The 25,352-nt window shown below is 55.4% G+C and overlaps 2 protein-coding genes across 43 annotated transcripts in view; one reads left to right on the top strand and one right to left on the bottom strand.

Annotated features, from left to right (window-relative positions):
• Positions 1 to 1,752: 1,752 nt before the first annotated feature.
• LOC122372466 (polycystic kidney disease protein 1-like 3) lies at positions 1,753 to 3,902 on the top strand. Its single transcript, XM_043349678.1, has 2 exons — positions 1,753 to 1,760; positions 1,969 to 3,902. Exon 2 carries the CDS (start codon positions 2,012 to 2,014, stop codon positions 3,113 to 3,115), a length of 1,104 nt encoding a protein of 367 aa, XP_043205613.1. The 5' UTR covers positions 1,753 to 1,760; positions 1,969 to 2,011; the 3' UTR covers positions 3,116 to 3,902.
• A 327-nt stretch (positions 3,903 to 4,229) lies between these two features.
• LOC122372462 (SH3 domain-containing kinase-binding protein 1-like) overlaps positions 4,230 to 25,352 on the bottom strand; it is a 101,640-nt gene continuing 80,517 nt past the window's right edge. For 6 of the 42 annotated variants that reach the window (XM_043349638.1, XM_043349637.1, XM_043349636.1 and 3 more), the window contains 13 exons: positions 22,564 to 22,678; positions 17,596 to 17,729; positions 13,726 to 13,927; positions 12,378 to 12,565; positions 10,452 to 10,584; positions 9,676 to 10,038; positions 9,277 to 9,386; positions 8,496 to 8,552; positions 7,464 to 7,599; positions 6,803 to 6,979; positions 6,396 to 6,509; positions 5,774 to 5,976; positions 4,230 to 5,231 (listed from right to left, as the gene is read on the bottom strand). In XM_043349638.1, the coding sequence (XP_043205573.1) occupies positions 5,064 to 5,231; positions 5,774 to 5,976; positions 6,396 to 6,509; positions 6,803 to 6,979; positions 7,464 to 7,599; positions 8,496 to 8,552; positions 9,277 to 9,386; positions 9,676 to 10,038; positions 10,452 to 10,584; positions 12,378 to 12,565; positions 13,726 to 13,927; positions 17,596 to 17,729; positions 22,564 to 22,678 (2,100 nt within the window). In that variant the 3' untranslated portion in view covers positions 4,230 to 5,063. Of the gene's footprint in view, positions 5,232 to 5,773; positions 5,977 to 6,395; positions 6,510 to 6,802; positions 6,980 to 7,463; positions 7,600 to 8,495; positions 8,553 to 9,276; positions 9,387 to 9,675; positions 10,039 to 10,451; positions 10,585 to 12,377; positions 12,566 to 13,725; positions 13,928 to 17,595; positions 17,730 to 21,060; positions 21,685 to 22,563; positions 22,679 to 25,352 lie in introns of those variants that run through there. The other 36 variants (XM_043349664.1, XM_043349666.1, XM_043349667.1 and 33 more) reach the window with 15 other exon arrangements.

Raw genomic sequence — 25,352 nt, 5'->3', positions numbered from 1 at the left:
ATAATTCATTATGCTAGCTATCCTGCGTAAACAGCAAGTCGATTCTGCGAATAATAGTACATAGGTGAGGAGAACAATGTCATACATTCCATTTGACGCTGCACGGTCCCGTCTCGTCGCCCGCCGCGTCGAATTCGGCAGTGCGGGGAGATCAGATAAGGTGTTTGTTGTTCACAGCTGCCCGGTGGAGACGGATGGCCCGTAACAGAGACGGTGACATGATGACGGACGCGCACGGACCGTACGCTGGACGGACAGTGACCGTAAACAATGCACCGCGCTGCGCGTTGACCAGCTGCGGCATTTCCGCTACGGTTACTGGCACCCGCAAACGCGAGCCAATCTTTCGACAATGCGCAGCCCAATCTAATCATATATGCAATAGGCATGCATAATCTATATATGGAGTTCGTGTAACAACCAGAGCATTTCCTCAGCGCCTTACCTAAGAATGTATGCACGTTACGTCTTTTCGTGCTACCCAACTGACACGCCTTTTTAGCTCCCGGCAAGCCGAAGCCATGAGGCTGCAAAATATATCGGAAAGTCCGTTTCACTATCACGTATGTAGCCTAATTGCATGACTGACGGCGTTTGCTGGCCGTTTCAGACCGTGATGGGAGTGTGTACGGCGAGTACGGAGTACACATGCCGGACGGCTGGACACGGGTAATGGTGTACGAGACCTCTGCAAACAAACTGCGGCTGGTACACGAGTACCGAACACCCACCAAACGGCTACGAGGTCAGTGGGTGGGTACTTAACTTATGTACAAATCGCTGAGCAAAAAAAATAGATTTGCATTCAGTGCTGGAGGTGGGAAGACTGAAGGTTATTTCGTCTAAGGTATGTGAATGTCGTTACTTTGGGTAATGTAAGCAACGTGCAGCTTCTTTTGGAAGCGACTGAGATAAAAATAGGTAGGCAATTCGAAAATCAAAGTTCAAACTGCAATGCTTGGTATTGACATTCGTTTTTTTATTAGCAGGAGAAGGCAAGATTCGCCGCCAAGAAAGTTCAGGAGACCGCAGCCCCGCGAAGAGCTTGATAATGACGTCCAACCAAAATTCAAATTATTGCCGTGCCACAGCTTTGGAAAGGTAAGTGCGCAGCCATAGTTACTGCGATGACGTTATTAGGTATTGAACAAAAAAGCGCATCCAAAGACCAAGCTTCCTAATATTCACAAAATGTTTCTGACCTCATGACCTGACCTCATGCTAATCATGCAGTGCTCCCCAGACGGTCATTCGCTTTCCTTCTACTCTCTGACTCTGCCTTGCATCCCCTTCCTCCGATCCGGGCCCTTCTCTTGAATCTGCAATGCCTACAGTTTCACTGTCCTTTGAGGCCGAGCCGTCCTCCACTCTGCGCTTCCCTTAGTCCCAACATCCACTGCTCGTTCTCTAACTCTGCAATGCTGCCTGTGTCTGCTGTGCCCGGACCAGTTTCCTAGCTCCTCAGCTCACAGTCCATTGTCCCTGACACATTCCTCAGCCCTGTAGTGAAGTTGATTCCCCAATGTCCGCAGTGCGAGGTGAGGATCTGTTCGCCTGCCAGTGAGCAGCGCCCCGTCACTTTGGGCTGGCGGGCTCCGACCAGAAGCCAACGCTGGCGCCACCTAACTGACCGACCAGCGCGCCCTCTATAACTTCGGTTACGCTGCTCGTACCACGGCCACAACGAGACGGCACGGAGAGCGGCGCCAAGTTCGGGGAGTACTACGTCGACCTGCCCAACTGCTGCGATCCGTGGTCAGGTGAGTCGTAAATTGAGAGAACTCGTGACCGATAACTCTGAGGAGCCAGAGGGCAACAGGTCACAAACCTGAGGCTTTGTCAGATGTTCCACGCTCAGGGGCTTTTCGTTGATAGGTACTACCTACGCCTTGTTTGATTTCATTCCATTTGCATTTACAATAAACGGCTGCTTATTGAAGGTTGACTATATGATGTCCACTTTCTCAGATACTGGGCCGACGAGAGCGGCTACCACCCGACGCTGCGCCGTATGCGTACCCCAGGCTGTGAACAGCAGAAGCGGGAGGCGGTCAGCTCCGACCCATCCGCTGCCGCCGACCCCTCGTCTCCGGACGGACCGTCCGCCGTGGCCCCTGGTAAGAGCCCGGACCCAGCTCCCGCCGGGCAGCCACAGGAGACCGAGACTCCCTCGGCAGCCCGCTCCGAGCCGCAGAGGACAGCGGGAAGGAGGGGACCGTCAGCGCCCGGCTCTCCCTCGGGGGCGACGGCATCCTGCGGGAGCCGTACGGGTCCCGACGGCCAGCCAGCAGCCCCCAGCCGGCCGTACGGGTTCGCCTACAACGCGGGTACGCATTACCACTGGGAGCGCGGTTTCGCCAATGGAACCAAGATAGGGGCCTACGCGGTGCAGCTGCCGGATGGTACTCTTCGGACCACCACCTACACCGCCGACTGTTCAGGCTTCAAACCGAGCATCACTGTCGAGCCGTTAGACGAGGCCAAGTTCCTCAGAGACTTCCAGGCGTTCAACCCGCCTAAGGAGGCCAAGCTGTTCGAGCGAGGTGAGCAGCCCCAGGCCTCCGCCCTGGTGCGTTCGGAACCGGCGCCGGCTCCGCAGAACCTACGAGCTCCGGGAAAGCAGAGATCGGCAGAGGTCCGCGGAACGCCGCCCCGACTGGTGCAGGAGCGACGGAAGGAGACGACATCCTCACCGGCCTCCACCAAACCGCCCACCACCACAGAAAGGCCCACGGCTGCCAGCACTACCACCACCACCACCACCACAGCGCCGCCAACGACCACAGCGGCGCCTCCACGAACCTCTGCTTCTCCCAGTCGACCGATAGGTGGCAGCCCCAGCAGAAGCCGCTCCCCAGCCCGCCGCCTCGCCCCGATCGTGCCCATCCGACCGGCCGGCAGCGGGCCGTACCATTTCTACGTCCACCTACGGCACAACTACCACGAGGAGCGGGGATACGAGAACGGCACCGTAGCCGGTCAGTACGGCGTGGTCGGACCCGATGGCGTGCTGCGGGAAGTGGGCTACACCTCCGAGCACGGCTTCGTACCCACGCTGACCGACACACCCGTCAGCGCCGACCACGACCTCAGCTCTCGGCCGAGGAAACTCTGAGGTCGTGTGTCTCTGAGCTCGTGAGGGAAAGTGCGGGGTGCGGGAGGACGAAGGGCCAGTGTCGGTTACTGGACTGACTGCAGGCGGTGGGTTTGACGCCGCAGTGCGGTCTTGGCTGTGGGAGATGAATAGAATAGTGAGAGGTGAGGTGGCTATTGTGAGGTAGTGTGTAAAAGCGTTTGGTGCACATGTCGGTAAGAAGTGGCCAATAGCCCAACAGAAGAGCTGACTACCAGGCTCGTGTCGGGAGAGCAAACATTATTGTGCCGTCGAGCAGAGTTGGGGGAAATCACATTTTTACTGCTACTCCAAAGAAATATTTGCGGGAAAACGATCGCTCCGGCTGCACTATGCTCACAAGTCACTTTTCAAGAATGGTCGCCCACGGCCCAACCTCCCAATGTAAGCGTTACGGAAGGATTCAGTTGTGAAAAGGGGTGTGGACGAATGACAGACAAGGGCGAGCAATTTTGCTTTTATCTGTTGTCATCGAGCTGAAACTGAAGAGAACGTTCTTATTCAATGCTCACACTAATGCTCAACGAATGATCAAACACTGTCAAAGCTTTGAACCCGTGCACCATTGTGAATGTTAAGCGCAACGCAGATCATGGAAACGATAATACATTGCCATGCTATGAGGCACTTCCATTACCAAATACCCATTCTGTGAACCAGAGCCCACAGCCACGCATGTAACTTCTCGCGTTCATCCTTTATCAGTCATACAATAAGTAGAAGCTGCGCATTTTCATGATTTGTCTGTAAATAAATGTCGCACGTTCCTTTCGCTGGTTTCTCCTGCCACTCTTTGAGTCATTCTTCTCTGGAAGGTCGAGCCCCGGGTCAGGGGTAGGTCGTGGGTGGTCGATCCACTACCGTTGGCTATGCTTGGCGACGCGTGGCATCGCCGAAAACCACGCAACTTTACATATCTTAATGCATTTTATAAAAAGCAAATGTCTACACAATTGTAAATTATACAGCTATTCGTCGTAAGAAAAAATATTTCTAATATCTCAAAACAAGTCAATAATCCAGCCACCTGTCACGGAAGGCTCTTTGAGTCTTTCTACACCTCCTTCCACCGCACACGTTACCACGAAACGCCGTCTAAATTTCATACAAAATGTAATTGTCTACTCAGAAAATACAGCGTCATGATTTAGCACGCATCCCACTGGTGTCTCCAGCAGGCTAACTCAAAGCCACGGGAATGACTCGGTCAGCTTTGTCCGGCCCCGGGCCCCGTGGGGAGGGGAGGGGGAGGACGTAAAGGGGAACACATTATCCCTCCCAGCACCGGAGGACCGGTCCGTCCCAGCCGGCCGATTTTCACGACTCTCTAGAGACTCGTCAGGAATGGAGCAGGAACAGATAAACAAGATCACCGGATGCGCGGCGAGCATCGGAATCAACACATGCGTCTCTCGCCTTCATATCACAACAGCAGACTTTGCACGGCGGGCTATCATTAAAAGCATGGGCACTTGGCCGAGACAGAGTCGGAATGGCAGGACAGCCTCCGCGGGAAAGCCTCTGTCGAGCCTCCCATAAAACCCGGGGAACCAAACGATCACAAGGCAGTCACGGCGGATTTTATGCAGCTTTCCGTAAATCACCAGCCAGGATGATTTCTTCTTATTGTTCCGTAGCCTCTGCATAGCACGGAGTGCCGACCGTGTAGCCTCTGCGGAGGTCACTGCGGCCGCCCACGTTCCGACGCGTCCACAACCGCGTGTAATCAGGTCTCGTAAAGCATTCTCTCGTTCGGCTGATTCTACGCGAACTACGTATGTATGCATGTCGATATAATAAACGCTATGGAGTTCACACTGTTCGGTACGCATTCGTCATTCATTAGCGCACACTCTCGGAATTTGACGGCACTGTCTCTTCACCGCCACGCCTCGTCCATTTGACATAGGGAAGCGGTCGGCGCGCGGTGCTACACACTGCTGAAGTTCATGTCCTTGACGAGTTTGTCTAGCCTGTCGAGCTGCACCTGCATTACCAGGCGCGCCTTCTTCTCAGAGTCCAGTTCATCGAGCACAGTGCGCATCCGCTTGGTGTAGTCGGCCTTCAGAGCTGTTAGGGATTCCGTGAACTGACGGCTCTGTGGACACAGACAGAACGAACGGGTCACAGGTCAGGTCAGGCCACAATACAGGCAACTCACATGCAGATCAGGTGGTCTAAGCACAACATGTTGCTATTCCTGTCCTCAGGTCGACCTAACGCCGACCGCACCCCAGGGGCTCTTGTGCCTCAGGTAGCCGCTGCCAGCTCAAGGCCGTCAATGCCCCGCTGTCTCCAAGCTGCGTTGAGTCCAGTCGGATGTTGCCGAAAATGCGGAGCCTCGTGCCCGCCAGGCATGGGCAGTGGGCACCCGAGCAGCATATGTGTGGCGGGACCCTCACGGCACACCAGGCAGCGCGCCACTGGGCAGGCCAGGCTGCTGCACTGATGGCAACCACTCTCATGGCGGCGTCAAATCCTACGCTGGTAACTATGCCAGCGGCTCCAGTGTCCCGCCTTCAGCTGGTGGACGTTAGCGGCCTCATAACGAGAACCCGAGAGCACCCCCCCCCCCCCGCCGCACTGGGCTCCACCTCGGTCCCAGAAACCCCTCCTCCATCGGTCGGCGTTTCCGCTCACCTGATCGGCCAGCTGTTTCTGCAGCTGCGCGACCTGCTCCTGCAGCTGCCGGGTGTCGCTGGCAGCTGCCGGCGCGGGAGCCGGCGCGGCAGCTGCCGGCGGTGCGGCCGGCCGGGGCGGCGCGACGGCCGCCGCTGGAGCGACTGCCGGGGGGTCGGCGGGCTTCGGGGCGATCCGAGCCGAGACCGGCCTCCTGGCCTTCACTGCGGGCGGCAGGCGGGTGAGACGGTCAGAGGCTGGTCAGGAGGCGGCAGTCAGAAGGAGGAGTGAAATTCAGCAGCGGCGAAGGAGCGGTGGAAAGTGATATGCCGTCAGATGCAGGCATTGAGTTAAAAACAGACGGTAGAACTACTAGCCCTTTTCACGACTGAGCAATGAGCATTGGGCACGTATTTGATTGAATTTGAAAGGAAAGAAACATAACAATCGGCATTTCATTCAAAAGGTGGAAACCGTTCTAATAAGTAAACAACTACCATATCGCTCAGATTTTAGACGGGTCAAACGGATCAAATAAGCGTCCAATAATCCGTCGCAAAAAGAGCTAATATCTACGATTCAGGCGTCGTCCAATTGGCGGCACCCTAGGACGAATGGGTTCCCTTCTCCAAGACATGTTTACCTTCTGAGGGCAGCTCTGGCCGCGCGGGCCGCGCCTGGGCCACCGGTGGCGGTGCTGGCGCCGAGTCAGACTGGTCCGAGGATGGCGCGGTGTCGCCACTGGCCTTCTCGTCATCTGTGGAACGACCAAAGGGGCGGGTCAGATAGGGCCGAGAAAGGGAGGCATTAATAAAAACGACCAGCTACAGTCTTGGGAAGACAATGTGATCGGAGAGTGTGCGTGAGGAGACACGAGACGCTTGAGTCAACAGAAGAAAACATAACGTGCGAGAGGCCAGTGGCCCATTGGTCCAATCACCATACTGTGTATAATGCAACAACTGAGTGTGCCAACAGCCATGCAGGCAAGCGTTCATCGCAAACAGCTATAATACTTCAACAGCCTTTCACGTGACGTTCCTGTCATACCCTTGTCTCTGGAGGACTGTTTTTTGCTGTGGGCCCGCTGTAGCTCGCACATCCAGGGTGGCCGGCTCGGTACGGGCGCGGACGGTGAGGTGGCCGCCGCCGGTTCCGGTGAGGTCGTCGCCGCCGCCGACGAGGCGTCCGACGTCTGCCGCTCCGTCTTTTCGTCATCCGTCTCCACTAGCAGACGCAAAAAGACGGGCTCTACAAGCCGCTCCGAGACCGCCGCGCCACATGCATGCACGCTCGCTAGGCCGCAGCCGCACAGGCTCAACTAGGACCGGCGCATCGCAACAACGGCTCGAATGGCAACGGCGGTTGGCAGAGCCAAACGCTGCCGCTTCGGCCGAGACCGCAGCGCGGCGTATCGGGGTGCATTCACTAGCGCTACATTCGATACACGCACAAATCAATGGCGTCGAATCGCTAAAACAAAAACGACAAATGAGTGCAGGCTTTCTAGCTGCAATTTAACAGCAGGCTTTTAAAAATGAAAAGATAGCGACAGGCTGAAGCGTGGTGCATGAAACTCGGTCTAGCAAGTGCGTTGCTGTGACAGTGCTGCTACTGCCTGTGATACTAGAGTGCCGCTACAACATGCCAGCTGAGGTGCCTGAGCTGTGTGGGCGCGTTTGGGTGACGGGGGAGGGGGCGGGTCACTCACCTGGCCGCGAGTGGCGTTTGATCTGCGCCCGCTGGAGCTCCTTCATCCAGGGCGGCGCCGCCTGGGCGGTGGGGGAGACGGTGGGCGCGGCGGCCGCCGGCTCCCGGTCGGCTGTGCCGTTCACCAGGTCCGGCTCCTGTAGGCAGATACGGAGAGAGGTGAGACAGGGGTCAGACAGAGGTGAGGCAAGCGAAACAGAGTGATGCAGATACAGATACAGATAAGCAGCGAACAAAATATAAGCAGGGGCAAGCAACCTTAGTGTGATATGGCGATTTGTGAGCAATGCTAAGATACAAAATTGCACGTCAAGCCATATGTCATAGTAGAGCACTTAAAAGTTATAACGCTGAACGTTTTACTAAGCGGCAATTGATTACAGCATGGCGAAAAGACACTGACTGAACACATGACCGACATTCCAGGTTTGGGGTAACCGACAGTGGCACCAAAATATGGCGCAAGGATGTCCCCAGCATGCAAACACAACGCACGGTCACAGAAACAATCGGCACACTATCGGCACAATCAATGATCAGCCTCAAATTTGTCTAATACTGGAACGATGAGCACGTTGACCTTCGTCCCCCGCCCCGCGCCATATCAGCTAACTCAGACCGACATGAGCCACATTCATCACACTGCGACCCATCACCACATTAAACATACATACCCAGCTGTTCCGTTCCTTCGCCTTCCTTGTCATTCTTTACTCCTAGCATACACGAACTACACAACAGGTCACACCACACGAGCCCTGCACACCGACACACAGGGGGTACTACGGCCTCCGAGAACTGCTCTCTCCACCTACCAGCCACGGACGCGGCCAGATAAGTGCTATTCATACGATAACGACCGCTCACATCAGACAGACAGACAGACAGAACCACAGACAGGCACACAGACAGACAGATGTGCCTATCTACCTCTCCGGTCTCACAGACCCGCCCTGTCACTCCGCGGTGGTCCTACTCGACAGAGATACTCTAAGCGGCGGACAGAGGGACAGAGAGAGAGGGGGTAGAGTACCTCTGCCAACGGAGCCTCCGACGGAGTAGCCGGTGACGACGGCGCCTGGGGCGACATCTGTGAACAATGTGCAGAACTAAGCGGGTGCGCTCGGGTGCTGGGGTGGTATGAAGCGCTACTACAGGGCAGGTGCGGTAGCACTAGTGTCTATAGTAGCAACTACGGGCGTGCGAGACGGTACACTGTGAGGGCGTGATATGCTAATAGTGAAGGAAATGAGCCATTCAGCTGTTAGCTGCGGTCTGGACTCAGGACAATTCTATTTTAGCTCAAAGGCAAACACAGAATATACATTGAGGGCAAAACATGCTATGTGCACTGTGCGGTGCTTTATGCCTAGTGATTTTTTTATTATATTTTCACTTTTAATACACTTACATGTTAAAATTAATTCGGATTGCGATGCAATAAAGCCACTTGTATTGCATTGCAATACGAATCAATTTCAACAGGTAAAATGTATGGACTAATGAGCATCAACGTCCATATTATTCTACACTATGACCTAGCCATACTGATTCGTGCAAGGAGACATGTAACAAGCGAGCTAAAAATCTAGTTGTGTGTCATCACAAAACCATGCATATTTAAAACAGAACAAATCATAACTTGCAAATCTAACTTATCTAGCGTATTTGTCATTTCACTATGACTAGACATTTATTGGCCTACCAGCATGCACTCCATGTGTGGTGCACACACTGTGGACACATGTGATACACACTGTACTGAGTGTACACCCGTGTGCACCAGTATGTACCCCGCAGTGTCCCGCACTCACGCTCTCTCGGGAGAAGATGGTCGAGGTGGGCCGTCGGCCGGGGGCGCGCGCTCGGTCGGCAGTTATGTGCGTCAGCCGCTCCGAGCTGCGCTCCACCGCATCAAACTCCTCTGTAGGATACAGAGAGTGACGTCAGGACACCAGTGGTCATGGCAGGACACGGCGGAGCTTGATTAGCGCACACAGCAATACAATGTGACAAAAGCGCGTGACAAGGACCAAACAGGTGTGTGTTAGCATAATCTGACTTTAGTGCTTAGCATCAAGAAAGAATAAGAAGCAGAACAAACAAGCAGGGAATTCGACGACTCCCTCGCCGGAGAAAAGTATCGCACTTTGCAACACCAAAGCCTCCCTGTAAAACTCCCACCGTCACACTGATTGGCGGCAGCCGCTCACCTAAGCTAGTGTCGCCGTCTGGCCTCTGCGCCTTTTTGGGCCCATCGGGGACTGAGGCGGGAGCGGCGGCCGCCGGTGGCGCCACCTCTGTTTGGACAGGAGAGTTAGTGGTGTCAGACGGGTTAGTAGGTGGCACCGCTGTCGGCTTGGCGCCGGACGCAGGTGACTGGGTGGCGGGTTTGGACGACAGAGGAGGAGGCTTGGGAGATGCCTGTTTCGGAGGCGGGGTTTTCGGCAGGGGCGGCGGGGGAGAGGGCGCCTGGGCTGGGACCGGGTCGGCAGCCGGGGCGGGGGCGGGGGAGGGGGCGGGGGCGGCTGTCGGCTGCGACATGGTGGCAGTCGGCTCCGCGTCTCCGGCAGCGCCTGAAAGGTGCCGGCGGTGCGTCAGCAGACAGCCGGACCCTCTAACGGTACCCCTCCGAGCAGTGCAACGAAGACAAATGTGCCCAAAACACAACAAAACAGATTAAAGCCGGTGACGAACAAATAAAGCCGTGTTCGCGTGCAAAAGGAAACAAAAGAATTATCTACAAAAAGCCGCGATACAACGAAATGAAACGATCGATGAGAAACATAACACTCCATGGGGCAACGACACAAAGCCATTAAAACAAACCAAGTAAAGAATACAATGACTCATAAAACTCGTAAGCTAAAAATGCTCCATAGTCACATACACTAGTGACTGCTAAAGGGTTAGGCTCCCAGCTCGAACAGCTCACAGGACAGTGTTCCACTAGCAGGGCCATTCAGCTCAGGGTATCTGCTCAGCTCACCTGCAGCGGGCGGTGGCTGGGCGGCGGCCGTCTTCGCTCCGTCGCTGCCCGTCGAGGTAGGTCTGCCACTCGCCTGGGGCGCCTCCGTCTTCGTCGCTAGCTTCGACGGCGGCTTACCAGGCCTGGCCGGCTTCTGCAGGCAAATGGTCACGTGTTCCCTGTCACAAGGGATGTTTCGAGTCACGTGATAGGTGGCCTACCTAACGCATCACTGCGGTCAAATACAATGCCAAACGAATTCAGGTAACCACGTGACGTGCGTTGCATGTGACGCACTGTACCACGTGACACCTCCCGACAGCGGAACACAGCGCTTCGGTGTACCAAGTGAGCTACACAGCACACTGAAAGGTCGAACACGACAGGACCGCGGTGGCGGCGGCGGTCGGTCAATATTGGGCGCAGCGTCTAATCTCAGGCCCTAAAGCTGTGTCAACAAACGGTAAGCAGACGGCGGACGGCGGGCCGCGGGCGGTGGCCTGTCCTTGGTCACAGGGTCAACAGAGACGCCGGTGCCGGCAGTGTTCCATTTTTCAGACTTTTTGGTGGCAAATCACACCTAATGGGGAAAATACTTTCATCCCTAAAATATGAATGACCGACTTTACTTCATCTCTGGAAAAAGTTTCATGTATTCCCAACTGTTCCCAACAGCCAGTTTACATGTCACTTGACAGTTGATGCACCCACATCCTTTTGTTTCACACCCTGTCAAGAACCTGACATGAAATCCTGGTTTATCAGTTGGCATACAAATTGGCATTACACCATTTTGCAAATATACTTTGGTTATTTATTTCCATTTTTCTCATCCTAGGATTTTTTTCTTCATCGGCACACCCAACCAAAATCCAATTTTAGAACACTGGGTGCCGGTATAAGCTATCATCCATACACGCCAGCGCTCCAAGGATTATCACCGTTCTGCCTGTCCGCGTTGCAGTGCAGACTATGACCGCCGACAGCTCACCGATTTATGGGGGCGAGAACCAGCTGAACTAACACTAAGGGCCTCAATGGCATGGTTATGGCTCACCTGTATCAATCACCCAATTCAGGGAGGTAAACCGGCATACAAGCACCATGCATCGTAAGTCCGTTCAACTATCGAATCAAACCAACTAAATCAGGCAACCCAAAAAAACTATGGTAGGTCGACACCCCAATCGCATAACAAAACACTGCCACGTAAAAAAAGACAGTTTGTAATGGTTCGTAAACAGACCATGAGTCCTATCAACCATAACACCAGCCCTCTTATACGAACTACGGTAACACTAGCCGCCTGTGAACCGTCACCATCAGGTCGTGAGCCGTGACGGCCAAGTTCAGGCCAGGAGTGCGCTCCGCCCATATCCCGTTGCTGCGCCCATATCCCGTTGCTGGAGTACGAGTGGTGAGCTCAGCGTATGAATCAGAACTCAGATCCGATGGGCCGTGACGACCCATACTGGAGGCAGCGGCGACGGCAGGCTTCTGAGGTGTGGGCGTGTGTGGCTCTTTCATAAATGCTGCGACATGTTTTGCTAGTATTGTACAGCGACGACCTTATACCTACGTGACGCTTACAATTATTACAATGTGTATCAGTTTAGTGAATAGAGCTTAATTGGGTCAAGGTCAACGCTAATTTCACTTGATAAAAATATTTTTTTGATCCACATATGTTGAAACTAGTCTGTAGTGACACCTCAAAGACACTACATCAGGAGCTTTTTGGGATGCATCGAAATCGACCCGGAGAAAAAAAAACATGTTGTAAAAAACGCGAGAAACATTGAATACCCTTCCTTGGCATGTCCGCTAAGTCACCCGTTGGCCATTAGCGTCATCTTCTACTAGTCCCCTTTCACCCGTGGCCTTCCGTAACCCCTATCGTCGTCCCCTGATTTCGAAGTCCCATACTTCCCGTCAGCGCCGTCTTACCTCAGTTGAGGAGATGATCTCCACAAAGTTGTCGGGGAAGACGCCGATCTTTCCAGCCAGCTCTCCGCGCCACCAGCCCTTGTCGTCGCTCTCCTTGGACACGATGGTGACGATGTCGCCCTCCTTTAGCGTCAGCTCGTCGTCATTCTGCCGCTGGTAGGCGAACAGCGCCCGGCACAGCTCCTTCACTGCGGTCACACACACACTGGTCTCAGTCTCGGCTGTTCAAGCTCAGTCTCAGTCCCGCTGGCTCACCGTCTAGAGCACAGGCGCGCCCCAGCGCCGGGCAGCGACTGCCGCCGCAGTGTCAGCCAGCGTCCACCGGACCCACCAAAGCGCCGAGGGGGCGGGCAGTGGACGGGGCACAGAACGGTGCATCTGTTTATTTCGGCCTGTGTTTATTGAGATACAGCGACGGAAGCGCCGCATGGGCTCGGGCGACGCTCAGTGATGATAAACAGAAGTGGGGTGGAGGAACAGGACAGGGTTGTTTGGTAGAGAGGAGGTCAGGATGAGAGGGCATTATTTCAGTCAACATGACCCCACGACAACGTGTGGTGGCAGTTAAATAATCAGAGGCGGCAGCAGTAGCAGCATTGGTTGTGTCGAGGGAAATCAATGTAGTCAATGGACTGCATCAAACAATAAATTGCGGATAAAGGTTCAGAAGCAAACGTGAAATGTGTGTCAAGTAAGTCACAAAAAGTAACGTTGAACATAAAACCGAAGGCAGCTGAACAGCGCCTTATGATAACGGCCACACCACCTTGACTACTTGTAGTACATGAGAGTAATGAAGAATGGTTCAGTCCCTCGCTGTGACACAAAACGAACAATCGTGGCGGCATGTGGGAGCGATTTATGGGAGAAACTGCTGGTAAAGCTCTGCGACGTGCGGGGATTGGAAACGTGACTGGCGGCCTGAACCGTTCCCGCGGGCTGGCCAGGTAGGGAGAGGCAGGGAGAGGCAGAAAGACAGAGGCAGAGAGAGGCTGAGAGGGGAGGGTGGGCGGCGGTCAGCGGCTCGGTGGGTGGAAGAACTGACAGCGCTTGGACCGGGGCTGTTTGGAGTCACTAAAACAGAGAACCGGAGGATGACTAGCGTACCCCACTTAGAACCCGACCCGGGACCAACAACACACATGAGTGTATCGAGATGATCTAACCCCTGCAACCTAGCACACGGCAACACTTTACTAATGTAACATATTTGACAGTAACAACCAAACCCAGTGTCTGCCCACAGCAATCATATGAAGTAAGATCCAACGTCACCCATAAAAATAATAAACCCATTCGATACCAACTCACCGCACCCGTCAAACCAGTCACTCTCACGCCAACTGACCTGGCTTGGGCGGCAGCTGGGGCGCCGGGGTCGGGTCGGGCGGCCGGGGCAGCTGCGGTGGCGGCGGTCGGCTCTTGGCGTCCCTAAGGATGTCGCCCAGACCAACGCCCTTCACCGGCTTGGGTTTGATCTCCTGAACGACGTCGGCGTCGGCAGGCAGCGGCGGCAGCTCCTCGACGAAGTTGGACGGGAAGACGCCCACCTGGCGGTGATGACAGCGGGATGGTGTCAGCTCGACTGCGGCGCGCACACTGCACGCGCGGGCCGCGGGTCACACGCTGCGGGCGAGTAGAGTTACTCACAGTGTAATCCGAGCCCGCCGGTGACTACTGGCTACTGAACGGTAGTCACAAACATCACCTCACACACAATGAGCGGCACTGTAACACTGTGACACTATCCTAGACGACTAACAGACCGACCATGCTCGCACGTCCTGCTGTTATAACCCACTGTCCCAGCGCGCACCTCCACCGCTCGGCGCCGTATCGACAGCACTGAGAGTCGGCGGCGCCGCCGGCCCTGCGCCCGCCAGGCACTGCACGGGGGCGGCCGCCGAGAGTGCAGCAGCCAAGGAGCGGCCGACGGCGGTGCACAGTCTCTGTGCACGGCGCACGGCGCTCACGGAGCCGCGCGGGCGAGGAGCCAAGGCCAGTGACACGCGGCGCGCCCAGCGGCGACCGATCGGGCGGTAACTGACTGTGCACCGCTGCTGACCCCGACACACCGGAACACGGCACACCAGACCCTGACCTTACCGGGCAGAGCCGGGCTGATAACACTGACAGGAGTGAGCATACCGGACGTATCGGCGTAACTATCGGCCCCTGACGGCGGGTGTCACACCTGTGACAACATCCGCCTGTAGGTAGGTTATGCATCCCAACAGCTTCAGAATGGATGGTTACCGACATTTAGCCATCCAAAAGTAGCAAACCGCAGGTGGTCTGTTCTGCAGGGCTGATGATGTCACGGTTTATACATGATCGGTAGGATGAGTTCATCGGTACTTTAACTAACGATGGACGACACAAAATGATTGGAGCCGAACCGTGCACTGTTCCAAGGTTAACAACGCATATGCTAAGACCAATGAGTATTTTATGAACACTGAACGGTGGACTTTGTGGCGCAATGTCTTACAAGTTGTGTTTCATCAAACCAAGTCATGCAAATCGAGTCGAGAAATGCGCAGATATGCGCAAACATCGTAACCTTCGTCAAAACTCATCCGCCATGTCACGCAACAGAATGCCGTGCATAATTTACCGAACCACGATTGCACGACATCGGTACATTCCTGTGGATCAACGCTTCAGTGAGCTCTGCAACGCCCACTACCTAAACAGCAGCTGTGTTGTGCGCAACCGATCAATCAATCAATCAATCAGTCGGAGTTGACATAAGCTACCGACCCCATCAAAGCTCACACTCGAGCTCACCACAGCACTATACCAAAACACCGGACAAATGACACTGAGTGTGAGCAGTGACACCAGAGGCCACCCCTCGATGACCTATTGCCGGCCCGGACGGCCGCCCTGGGCGGTGGTCGCGCTCGGGGGCGGGGCGGGGGCGGGGCCAGTCGCCGCCGCCGCCGGCCCACAATGCCAATGGCACGACGGCTGACCATATAAGGGCTGGCTGCGCGGCTATCGACACAGGCGCTGGGCGCCGACCGCCGCAGTGTCAGGCATAGCGCCGCGGACGGCTGGATTATTTATCCAGCGCGGCTGCGAGCGCGAACCTCACTCGCCACCTAGCCCGGTGAGCTGCACGGTCGCTGACCGCAGGGGACGGGGAGAGGACGGGGCGATACGGGGTCACAGGGCAGGGCGCCTGATGTCAGCGGGAGGACACATCCCGCACAATAGCAAACTCAGACACACTTCTCAAACCGGTCACCAGACATAACCTGGTTACAAAAGCGATCAGGGGAAAGAGCCGTGCCAATGAGATATTGCTGCTTGCTAGTCCAGCTCAGTAGATACTCTTATTTGTCGATACCCATGTGTCGTATTCCGAATTGAGAAGCGTTCACTTATCCCTAACTACCAGCGATAACCGCAGCAGTGACAGCGGAGACAGTCTCCCCACCCCTGTCCGTTGCAGGTGTGTTTGTCACGAGACATCCCGTGACTAACCCACACCGTTGTCATGTTCACATGGAATCGAGCGGCGCTTATATGCGGGAAAGTGCTGCTCACAGCGCCGAGGTGATATACGGTCTGGCACCTGGGAGTGCGACTCGTGCTAAACGCCAGCAGCGGCGCTGGTTTACTGGACAATTCGACCTCTCCAATCAGCAAAACAGACGAATTCTGCCGGAATGCGCACTTTGACTCCCGCACTTTGACCTTTGACTTCCATGTTTGTAGAACGATTCGTATAGTTCTGCGACACAACCCCACCTCCCGCCGCTTAGCAACTGAGACCCACTGTCTCCCAATTCTCCAAGAGGCGAGCGTATACCGGGTACCGCCTGCAGCCGACACGCTATCTACTCCGGCGAGCCGCGTCCGCATCGCTCGCTCGAAAGGCAGTCTATAAACACTGACTCATCGCATTGGGCTGTGAGGTTACCAGGAACACTACTCAATCGCCTAGAGATAGTTCCGCTACGAGCAGAACAAGATGCTTCCAAAAGCTGAGAGAGACACCCTTCCTATCCTGGGAAGAACGTAGGACAACCCTGTACCCAAACAGGATCACATCATCACGACCTTTGGCCGGCAGCGGAGGACGAGCGGGGTCATTTACACACGGAGCGGCCGGCGGGGTCTGGTTACTATCACGGTGCCGCGGGCCTATCACCACCCGGTCGGCTGTGGTGGCGGTGCAGACCGCGCCGCTATCAGACGGTGAGTGACGACAGAGGCGGACGGCAGGGACAGAGGCTGTATGTAGCGGTAGCAGCCGCGGACGCAGTTGGGTCGGACACAGCGGCCATATGGAAAGGGAGCGGCAGCACATACTAGTGACAGCGGCCATATGCAGCCGGAACAGCAGCGGGCACAGTACATACACGCAAGTAGCGGTAATGGGCCAGTGGCAGAGGACACAGTCGCATACAGCGGCTATATGTAGCGGGAGTGGCAACAGACACAGAAGGGGAGGAACAGCACCCGTATTTAGCGGTAGCAACAGAAGAAAAAGTCGCGCAGCACAGCGGCCAACGCTATATGTTGTCCTAGAGATAACATTGAGTGTGACACAGCCGCGTTCTGGCACAGCGCAATTTCAGCCGGACTCATCGAAATGCTGACAAATTTGGGCTAACTAGCCTATAGCAACGCCCGGTCACCTTCACTTAACGACGAACGGACCGAATGGAAGATGGGTAGTCAGCGGAAGGGGAGAGGACAAAACTGCACAACAGAGTCGCGCACAGTTAAATAACTCAGCAGTAACTCTTCAATCGACGGCTTAGACAGGAACAGGCGCTATCGCAGTCTTAGCTCAGTTATGTGCCTGAAGAGCACGAGTAGACTCGCACTGTACAGATGTCACTATCTGTAATGTTATCACAGATGCCACACTATGGCTATCCATTTGTAAGCCGCTGTATATGACTACATGATTGCTAGAGCAGATATAAGTGGATGCATTGCTGATTCAGCACTACAAGTCGTTATGTCATCAAGAGCCAGATACAGAGCACAGGCATGCTACTATCTGATCCAAGAGCCTTCAACGTAAGTGCCACTGATAGGGGCACCACTACTATCAACTCACCAAGCGCCCATTTGTAGTCTGAGAGTAGCTGCCTTACCGCTATCCCAGCTCATAGCGAATAGATACGAAACCTCCATCCAATAGGGGTTACCTCAACACCTTGCCCTCTGATGATCTAACAGGAATGCCCCTCACCTTGCCGTTCAGCGATCCCTTCCACCAGCCGGGCTCCACGTCCTCCAACACGTCAATGATGTCGTTCAGCTTAAGCGCCAGCTCGTCAGCCTTGTCCGGCGTGTAGCTGAACAGCGCCTTACATCGCCGCCTCCCTGCAGACACACAGACAGACACGCACACGTCAGCTTAGCACGGCAGGCAGAGTGTGAACTAAACACAGGCTCACTGACAGCCGACGCATACTGTGAATGAAAGCAATTAATTGTGCATGCGCGTCAGGTAAAGTGCGGTGACTTACAGTGCACAACTGGATTAGAGGATAACTTGGTCACAAAGCTAGCACACAACGTTTGCATCAGAGACATGTAATAAATACGGTTCGCCGTTCACTGGACATTGTTCTTGAAACAGAACGAATGAACACATTATGATTGCAAGGACAAACAGATCGCGAAGTTTCCTGCTGTGAAAGACCACAGGGGTATTACGGAAATTATGATCGGTGCAGTGCAAATTTCCTTTTCAGCTCTGTTCAGGCATGAAAGCACAATTAAAGCGCACGGGTGGGGGTGAAGGTCACAGTTGATACAACCCAATACGCGCAAAGATGCAACTAAATAAACAAACATATACCTCTGCACCAGGTCACCACGTCACGACTGAACTCATACAGAAAAGTCACCCCGAGATAGGTCACACCCGAGCCGGCTCCCTCACACAGTTACTACGGTCACAGCCACCACGCACCGACAGAGCATGCCGACAGTGCGGAGCTGTATTTATTGAACCAACCACCCGTCCTACATGGCACCCACGCAGGATGTCACTCCACCCTTCGGAAACAGAGACATGGCGAACACAGCCGGCACAGACACCTACATCTGCGTTATCGACATCGGGGTGAGTATTGATCAAGCAGGATGTCAAGGTGGGTTGAGAATTCCCGAAACTTTTACCTATCTGGGATCACTTTAGATCACTGGATATGGAATTTCGTACAGCCGGTGATGAAATGAAGCTCTAGTAAAACAAATGTCATTGTCACCACCGCCTATTGTGTTTGTTTTCATTCACACTCCATGAATGATCCAATTTCGACCATAAAACCCAACACAGTGTAGGTTACGATGACAATAAAAGGAACGATGTTCCATTTCGTCTCTTTATTCCTTTACTACAGATTACGTAGATCCGTTTTCACTATCGAAATCAGCGTTCCCTACCACCACGGTTGGGTGAGCTCAGAGCTGAGGAGCACTGTGTCAGAGATGGCTCCGTGTGACCTCGAGTGCCCGCTGTACGGCGGCACAATCTGCCTCTGTCACGTATCTGGCCGCTCGATAGTCCACCGTGCGGCGCTGCTCAATCAGGAGTGGTCTGTGCGGAATTCCCGGCCGCCCAGTCTGGCCGTTCACAGTGGCACTGCTCACGGGTATACCGCCTCAACTCATTGTCAGCGGAAGTGTGCTACTCTGACGGGGCGGTACAACTAGAGACCGAGTAGATAATGTGGAAATGTAATTAACACGCTAGCCGTTTACAAGCGACATAGTAGGTATGAGGTGGACGTGAGACAGGTTGATTACGGACAGCCAGAGAGTCAAGTAATTCAACTGGGAATGTTTATACAATTTCGATGTCCGAGCTGTGCCTCTGACCTCAGCGCTATGCAATACGCTGAAATATATGGACGGAGTTCAGTGACACTCGTGTCACTCGTTCCATCGTGATGGAAAGGTCACGCAGCTACCGGACCCAATAGCGACCGTATTCGAGCCCGGTTCCTGCAAGTTGTTGAGAACTTAGATAAATCAATTTCATGAAACCTGGGCTTCACCCGGGGGCCAATAAGCCCTAAGAACCCGACACCCACTTTGTGCTCGAGCCGAGGTTATTCAAATGAGTCAGCCGGCGCCGGAAGCCCGTGCCAGCGGAGGTCAGAGGTGTGTTGGCCGGGGCCGGGCGGCACGGCAGCGGCGCCCTCACAGCCCGCGCAGATATGCAGATTTCCGTATACGTCGGCCGCGGCGGTCGCCCAAACACGCAGCCTTGAAAAGATGGCTTCGGCAGAGGCGGTGCCAGGACGGAAGGAAAGGGGAGACGAGAGCAAACAACACAAAACGTATCAGAGACCCAGAGGCAGAGACGGAGTCGACACAGGTGTGTGATGAAAGCGTCGCGAAGGCGGAACTGATGTCATAAAGGGAGAGGCACACAGATGTCGTCATACAAAGCATCAGTGCCGAGGACAGGCGCGGCTCTAAGGGTTCGAGTAGGGTGCCAACAGCCCAGTGAAAAAGCAGGGGCGATGTCCCTCCAAATCTCTGAGTAAAAAGACGGAATGTGAGTGTGACCTCACTCATGGTCCCGGCAACCTTACAAAATTTGCGGAAAGTGCACCAAAGCTTAGGTGAAACACGACCCGTGCGAACAGGCCCACTAGGCACAACAAAGCCACCCAATGCGTCTCCACTTCGGATCTACAACCCTCCAGGCCTCCAGCTCAGCTATGTTGATCTCGTCATCCCGTTCAGCTACTAACGAGAATACCAGAGCCGTGAAACAGCCGCGCAGACCGACCAACAAAACCAGGCAGCCGCCGCCCAACCAACAAAACCCTGCAGACGTCGTCCTAACCAACAAAACCCAGCAGCCGCCGTCCTAACCAACAAAACCCGGCAGACGTCGTCCTAACCAACAAAACCCGGCAGACGTCGTCCTAACCAACAAAACCCAGCAGACGTCGTCCGTCCGGGAGGCGGGGCGGAGTGGCACAAAAACAGCGCACAGGCGAGGAAAGTGGCGCGCCCGCGGCGATGGAAGGCGCGGCCCGACCACGGCCGGCTGTCGGGCGATCAAGAGCGCCGTCACGAGCGCCGTGATAGCCGTGACGAGCTCCGTGATAGCCGTGAAGTGGACGGTGCTGAACTGTTCAGACTGGGCGCAGGCCGCCCACAGGGGCGCGCTATGGCACCCACATCGACATTGGGTCATAGATCTGGCACACTTGCCACACAGATCTGCAGATCACAGACCACGCAGACCCCGTCGAAAACAAAGACGCGCTCAGACTCGGCCCGATACAGGCATCCTCAGTCCCATCATGTCCACTCCTTCACCATCCCAACACCGTATGACTCAGCTGACCAGCCCATACACCCCTCCGCCCCGCCCCTCCAGACCAGCGGGCGCGGGGCGGCGCGACCCACCCGACCGGGTGGGACTGGGGCCGAGTTACCGACCGGGATCAACATTCCAGTCTGCACATCCCGCCTGCCTGTTGCGCGCAGCCCAGCGCCACTGCGGTTCCGGAGCCCTGCAGATCCGGATCGTGACGTCACCGCAGACGGCGTACCTGACGCGGCAGAGGCGGCGGCGGCGCACCCGCGTCCTACCCTCGCTCGGCCGGTGCACCCCGCCCCTGCTCACGGAATGACATCACCGGTACTCGACAGAGGGAGAGACGGAAACGCACAAACGTACCTGTACCGGCCATGATGTCGGGTCGACGGCTGCCCACACACCAGGTCACAGGGTCAGGCCACGCGGTTCACTGAGCCACCGATCACTTCGTCACTCGGTCACTGATCACCGGGTCACTCAGACCACAGACTCGACAGACCACACACCCCACTGGTCACGGCGCGGCCGGCCGGGGCTCGCACTCAGTCTGTCTCAGAGGCGAGCCTGGTCGAGTTCGGCGGCCGCCGGTCGCCGCATCGATTTCGGCCGTGCCCGGGCCGGCTGGGCGGTGGCGTCGGGTCAGGGGCGCGGCAGCGGCGGCGGCTGCGGCGGCGTTCGCTCGGCACTGGGCCGCGGCTCGGCGGCTCGGCGGCGCGGCGGCCGGTCCGTATCTCTGCCCGGAAACGGTGGCCGCCGGCCGATAGCGTCTGACCGGGCTGCGCGGGGCAGCAGAGGCGGGCCGGGCCAACGCGGACGGACAGCGCGCACACACTGACAGTCCGCGCCGGGGCGGACGCACGGTGGGCGTGCGCAGGAGGCAGAGGCGGGGACACAGAGATCGGCTCTCCACGGACAACGAGCGCCGCGCGATAACAAGCGACGTGCGGCGGCGAGCCACAGCCCACACGGCGGCAGCGCGCAGCCGGTCAGCCGCTTACCGGTACCGGCCGCTCCCAGATACCAGCGCCATCCGGCGGGAAGTATCACAAGCTCAAGCTATCTTACTGGCCGCCAGGTCGAGTATCGTAAAAACCAGCCGGTTTTCAGTTAGTTGCATGCCTGCCTGGAGTTCTATAGCCTTGGCCTGCCTTTGAATGCAAAATCTAACACGCGGCAAGCGCTCAAAGCATGTGGTGAACACATAATCATGGAAAGTGCACATGTAAGTATAATTGGCACCATGCCCAAAGTGTTGACCATGTCCAAACCATGTCATACACCTATTCGGAGATCCTCTGTCTCCATAAACAAGCCATATCTGGGACAACTCAAGGCCCAGGCATATCGGCTCAATCCAGCCATAAATCAGCACAGAACACCAAAAAAATGGCGGAAACGACGCCAAAACGACAACTGTAAAATGCCATCGAACGTAAATCTTCGCCTCTTTACAAAAAGACAAGTTGTTGGTGTCCATTATCCAGCATGCCTCAGACGATTCAAAGAAATTCGCTTCAAGGTCTAACAATCATCAATACTAATGTGACGAACCATGTGGTACCTATACCGCACCGTAAAATAGTCCGCTGGATGCACTGGATGGTAGACTTCAGTTTCAAGTCACCATCTCAAACTCAAACCTACGACTTTCTTTTACATAATACAGAACAGCGCCTAACAGCGAACGCCCATACACCAGGGCTACCTGCGCCCGTCGGGGCACCTCAGATTCTTTTCATCTCACCAACACCCCCTCCCCCGCTGCACTCAACGGACCGTCTGAAGGCATCCTCCTCCCTCGGGTCACCCACGGCTGACTCACGCACACCCAACACCTGTTCTGTTCTCCCCAGCCCTCCTCACCTGGCCGTTTTGAGGCGTCCTGAGTCCGTCGCGCCACGCCGTTTGTCTTTAGTGACCCGGTGTGCGCGGGTTCACTGGGATTCGGACGCGGCTTGGCCATGTCACGGTGAACCATCTGAAACGGACACGAACACTTATGTCAGCCGTGAGCACAATGTTGACACTTGTCAGGAGGACACATGTCATACAGACAGAGGCCAACACCGGATACAATCAATGCGAGCCTCGCATCTAACGATGGCGAGGTTTCAGCGAAGAGGTTCCCGGCTTGCTGGGCTCATAAATCATCCTTAAATAGATGAAGCGAGATTAAGAAGCTCAAGTACGATCCAGCACTTAATACCCGGCGACTTTCCGGAGATAAACGACCAAAGCTTCGACGGTACATCGTATGTATGTACTATTATACCTGTCATGCCCTGGCGAGGAAGCGTTATGGATGCGAAATCCTGCCTCCTGAACACCATTCTCCTAACACACAACACAATGCGTTTCAGCTCGGCATCTATCGCCACCCCATCTGCTCCACCCCTGCTGAGAAGTGGCGGACCATCTCCTGTGACCCGGCTGACAATGCCACTCAGCTCCGCCCGACAGCTCTCGCGGCGGACGTCGGCTCAATACTCAGCCAATGATGACAAACGACCGTATCCGGGACACCAAACGACATTCACGACGGGCGGAGACCTGAGTAAGGAGTGAACTGGTGACAACTGGGTGTGGACGAGCGTGCGGCAGCAGAAACCGCGGCGCAGGCGGACATAGTTGGTTTGAACTTGACAGGGCATACGGTTCAATGAGGGAAGCATTGCGCAATGCGCTGAGCTTCAGTTCAGTAGAATGGTGATGCCTGCCATTCCAAAGGACTCTACCGTGGCTTCATTATGCGACGATTATGTTAGGACTGAAAGAAGTTTTACAAGATTGGAGCATAGCTGCACGAAACATTTAGCTTAAAAATCACCTCCACCGGTCCAATGTCACTTCCAGCGAAACTGACACGAAACACGATGTAATTAGAAACAGCAACGAGCAGAATCCAGACCCAAAAACGTTCTACCTCTGTACACACCCGCGACCGACAATGAAACTCACAGAAAACACACCCCATACATGCCGTGCCAGAAAGTCTACGAAAAGTCCGTCGGGCGACATCACAGCCATTCACCGAGGGGCCTGCAGTGACATCAGAATGACATGCCGAGCGCGGCGCAGCGGCTGGCGACGGCGAAATACCGTGCTCCGCGCGTAGGAGCGGTCCATTTTTCACCGTACCCACGACAGCGACAGAGGTACGAATGGGACACGGTGTCCGCTCAGCGCGCGGACGGCACGAACGGTGTCCGCTCGGAGCAAGGACAGGACACGGTGTCAGCTGGGAGCGAGGAGAGGGCACGGTGTCCGCTCGGGTCCCGGACAGGGCAGACACGGTGGCCCCTTGTTGGCAATCAGCGGCGATGTGCCGAGTTTCCCCATGGCCGTGTTTCCTGGTGAGAACCGGTCCGTATATCGCGCTGACGTACGGCGGACGAGCGGCGGTAAGGTGGCGTCACACCGCGTCACACCGCGTCACACAGTCGGTAAGGATCACAGGACAGTGACGTATGCATAGAGAAGGCGGATTACTGGAACTGGGTGTGATTCGGCGCCGGTTTAGATGATGTGGTGGTACGATAATCCGTAACAAAGTGCACGGAACAAGCAAATTACGTGCTATAAGAAGCTGGTAACGTAATATGGAAATGCACATACCTAACTGATTATCACACGATCAGGAGACATTTAAAGTAATACTGAGATAATACGTTCAGCACACACGGCGCCAGTGGCCGTCCGACGAGACGGCCGGCGCGGCTGGGCACATCCTCAGGCACGGCCCCATAGACTCTGCCCAGTCAATACATCCAAGGCCGGAGCCATTAGAGTGGCCCGAACCGCACCGCACCGCCGGTCGGTCGGCCGGCCGTGCCGCACACTGATCAATCGCCATGCACCGCCCGATCGATGGCCAATCGTTCAACATACCACTTCTATGCACAACAAAACACAGTCAATTCAAAGAGTAGGACCGAACTGGCAAAAGTTTATGGAACGCGTCTGTCTGAAGATGCGTTATGAGAAAAGAAACTGTGAGAAACAGCGTTGTGATCGCAATCTGTTCGAGCCACTTCACCGCAAAATTCAGTAAATAACGCCAAATAACCAGAAAGCGGCGAACCGGCGACGAAAGCTCTCCAACATTCACCCAGATGTCCGTTAAACACCTGTTGTCGCTTTTCCAACACATGATCCACTTTCTTTTACACAAATCCTACATTTCCCACTTACATCCTAGACGTTAGCGGCACATCCGGTGGCTTTACGTTCATCCGACAGTCCTCCACACACCTCCTCAGGGACAGGACAGTGAGGATGACGTACCGTTCCGCGGAGGGACAGGGGCATCCGGTGTGTGCGCGACGCGGTGTGACGGCTAGAGAGGGGGATCACGTCCGACTCGCTGTCTGTTGCAGGCTTAGCTTAACTCTCACCTCAGCTCACATCACCTCTCAGCTCACTTTACCTCGCCTCAGCTCACTTCTCACCTCCCCGCTCACCTCAGCCAGTAGATTCATACGATGGGCCGGACAGGGGACAGCAGGGGCCACCAGCGAAGACACGTAGCGGACACGGCGGACACGGTGTCCGGCGGACATCCACCAGCGGACACACAGCAGCGGACACACACCGACCAAGGCGCGGCCCCGTCTCTAACGATCTACTTACAAGTCGGCAGCGCGGCGGCGTCG

Source organism: Amphibalanus amphitrite, unplaced genomic scaffold (assembly GCF_019059575.1).
Source record: "Amphibalanus amphitrite isolate SeventyFive unplaced genomic scaffold, NRLGWU_Aamphi_draft 001362F_arrow, whole genome shotgun sequence".
In the NCBI taxonomy this organism is placed as follows: domain Eukaryota; kingdom Metazoa; phylum Arthropoda; class Thecostraca; order Balanomorpha; family Balanidae; genus Amphibalanus; species Amphibalanus amphitrite.
Note: the sequence above shows the minus strand (reverse complement) of the source record. Positions and strands in the feature narration are given on the sequence as shown.

Excerpts from the sequence above, each read along its gene's own strand:
- LOC122372466 (XM_043349678.1), top strand. The coding sequence starts at position 2,012 with ATGCGTACCCCAGGCTGTGAACAGCAGAAGCGGGAGGCGGTCAGCTCC.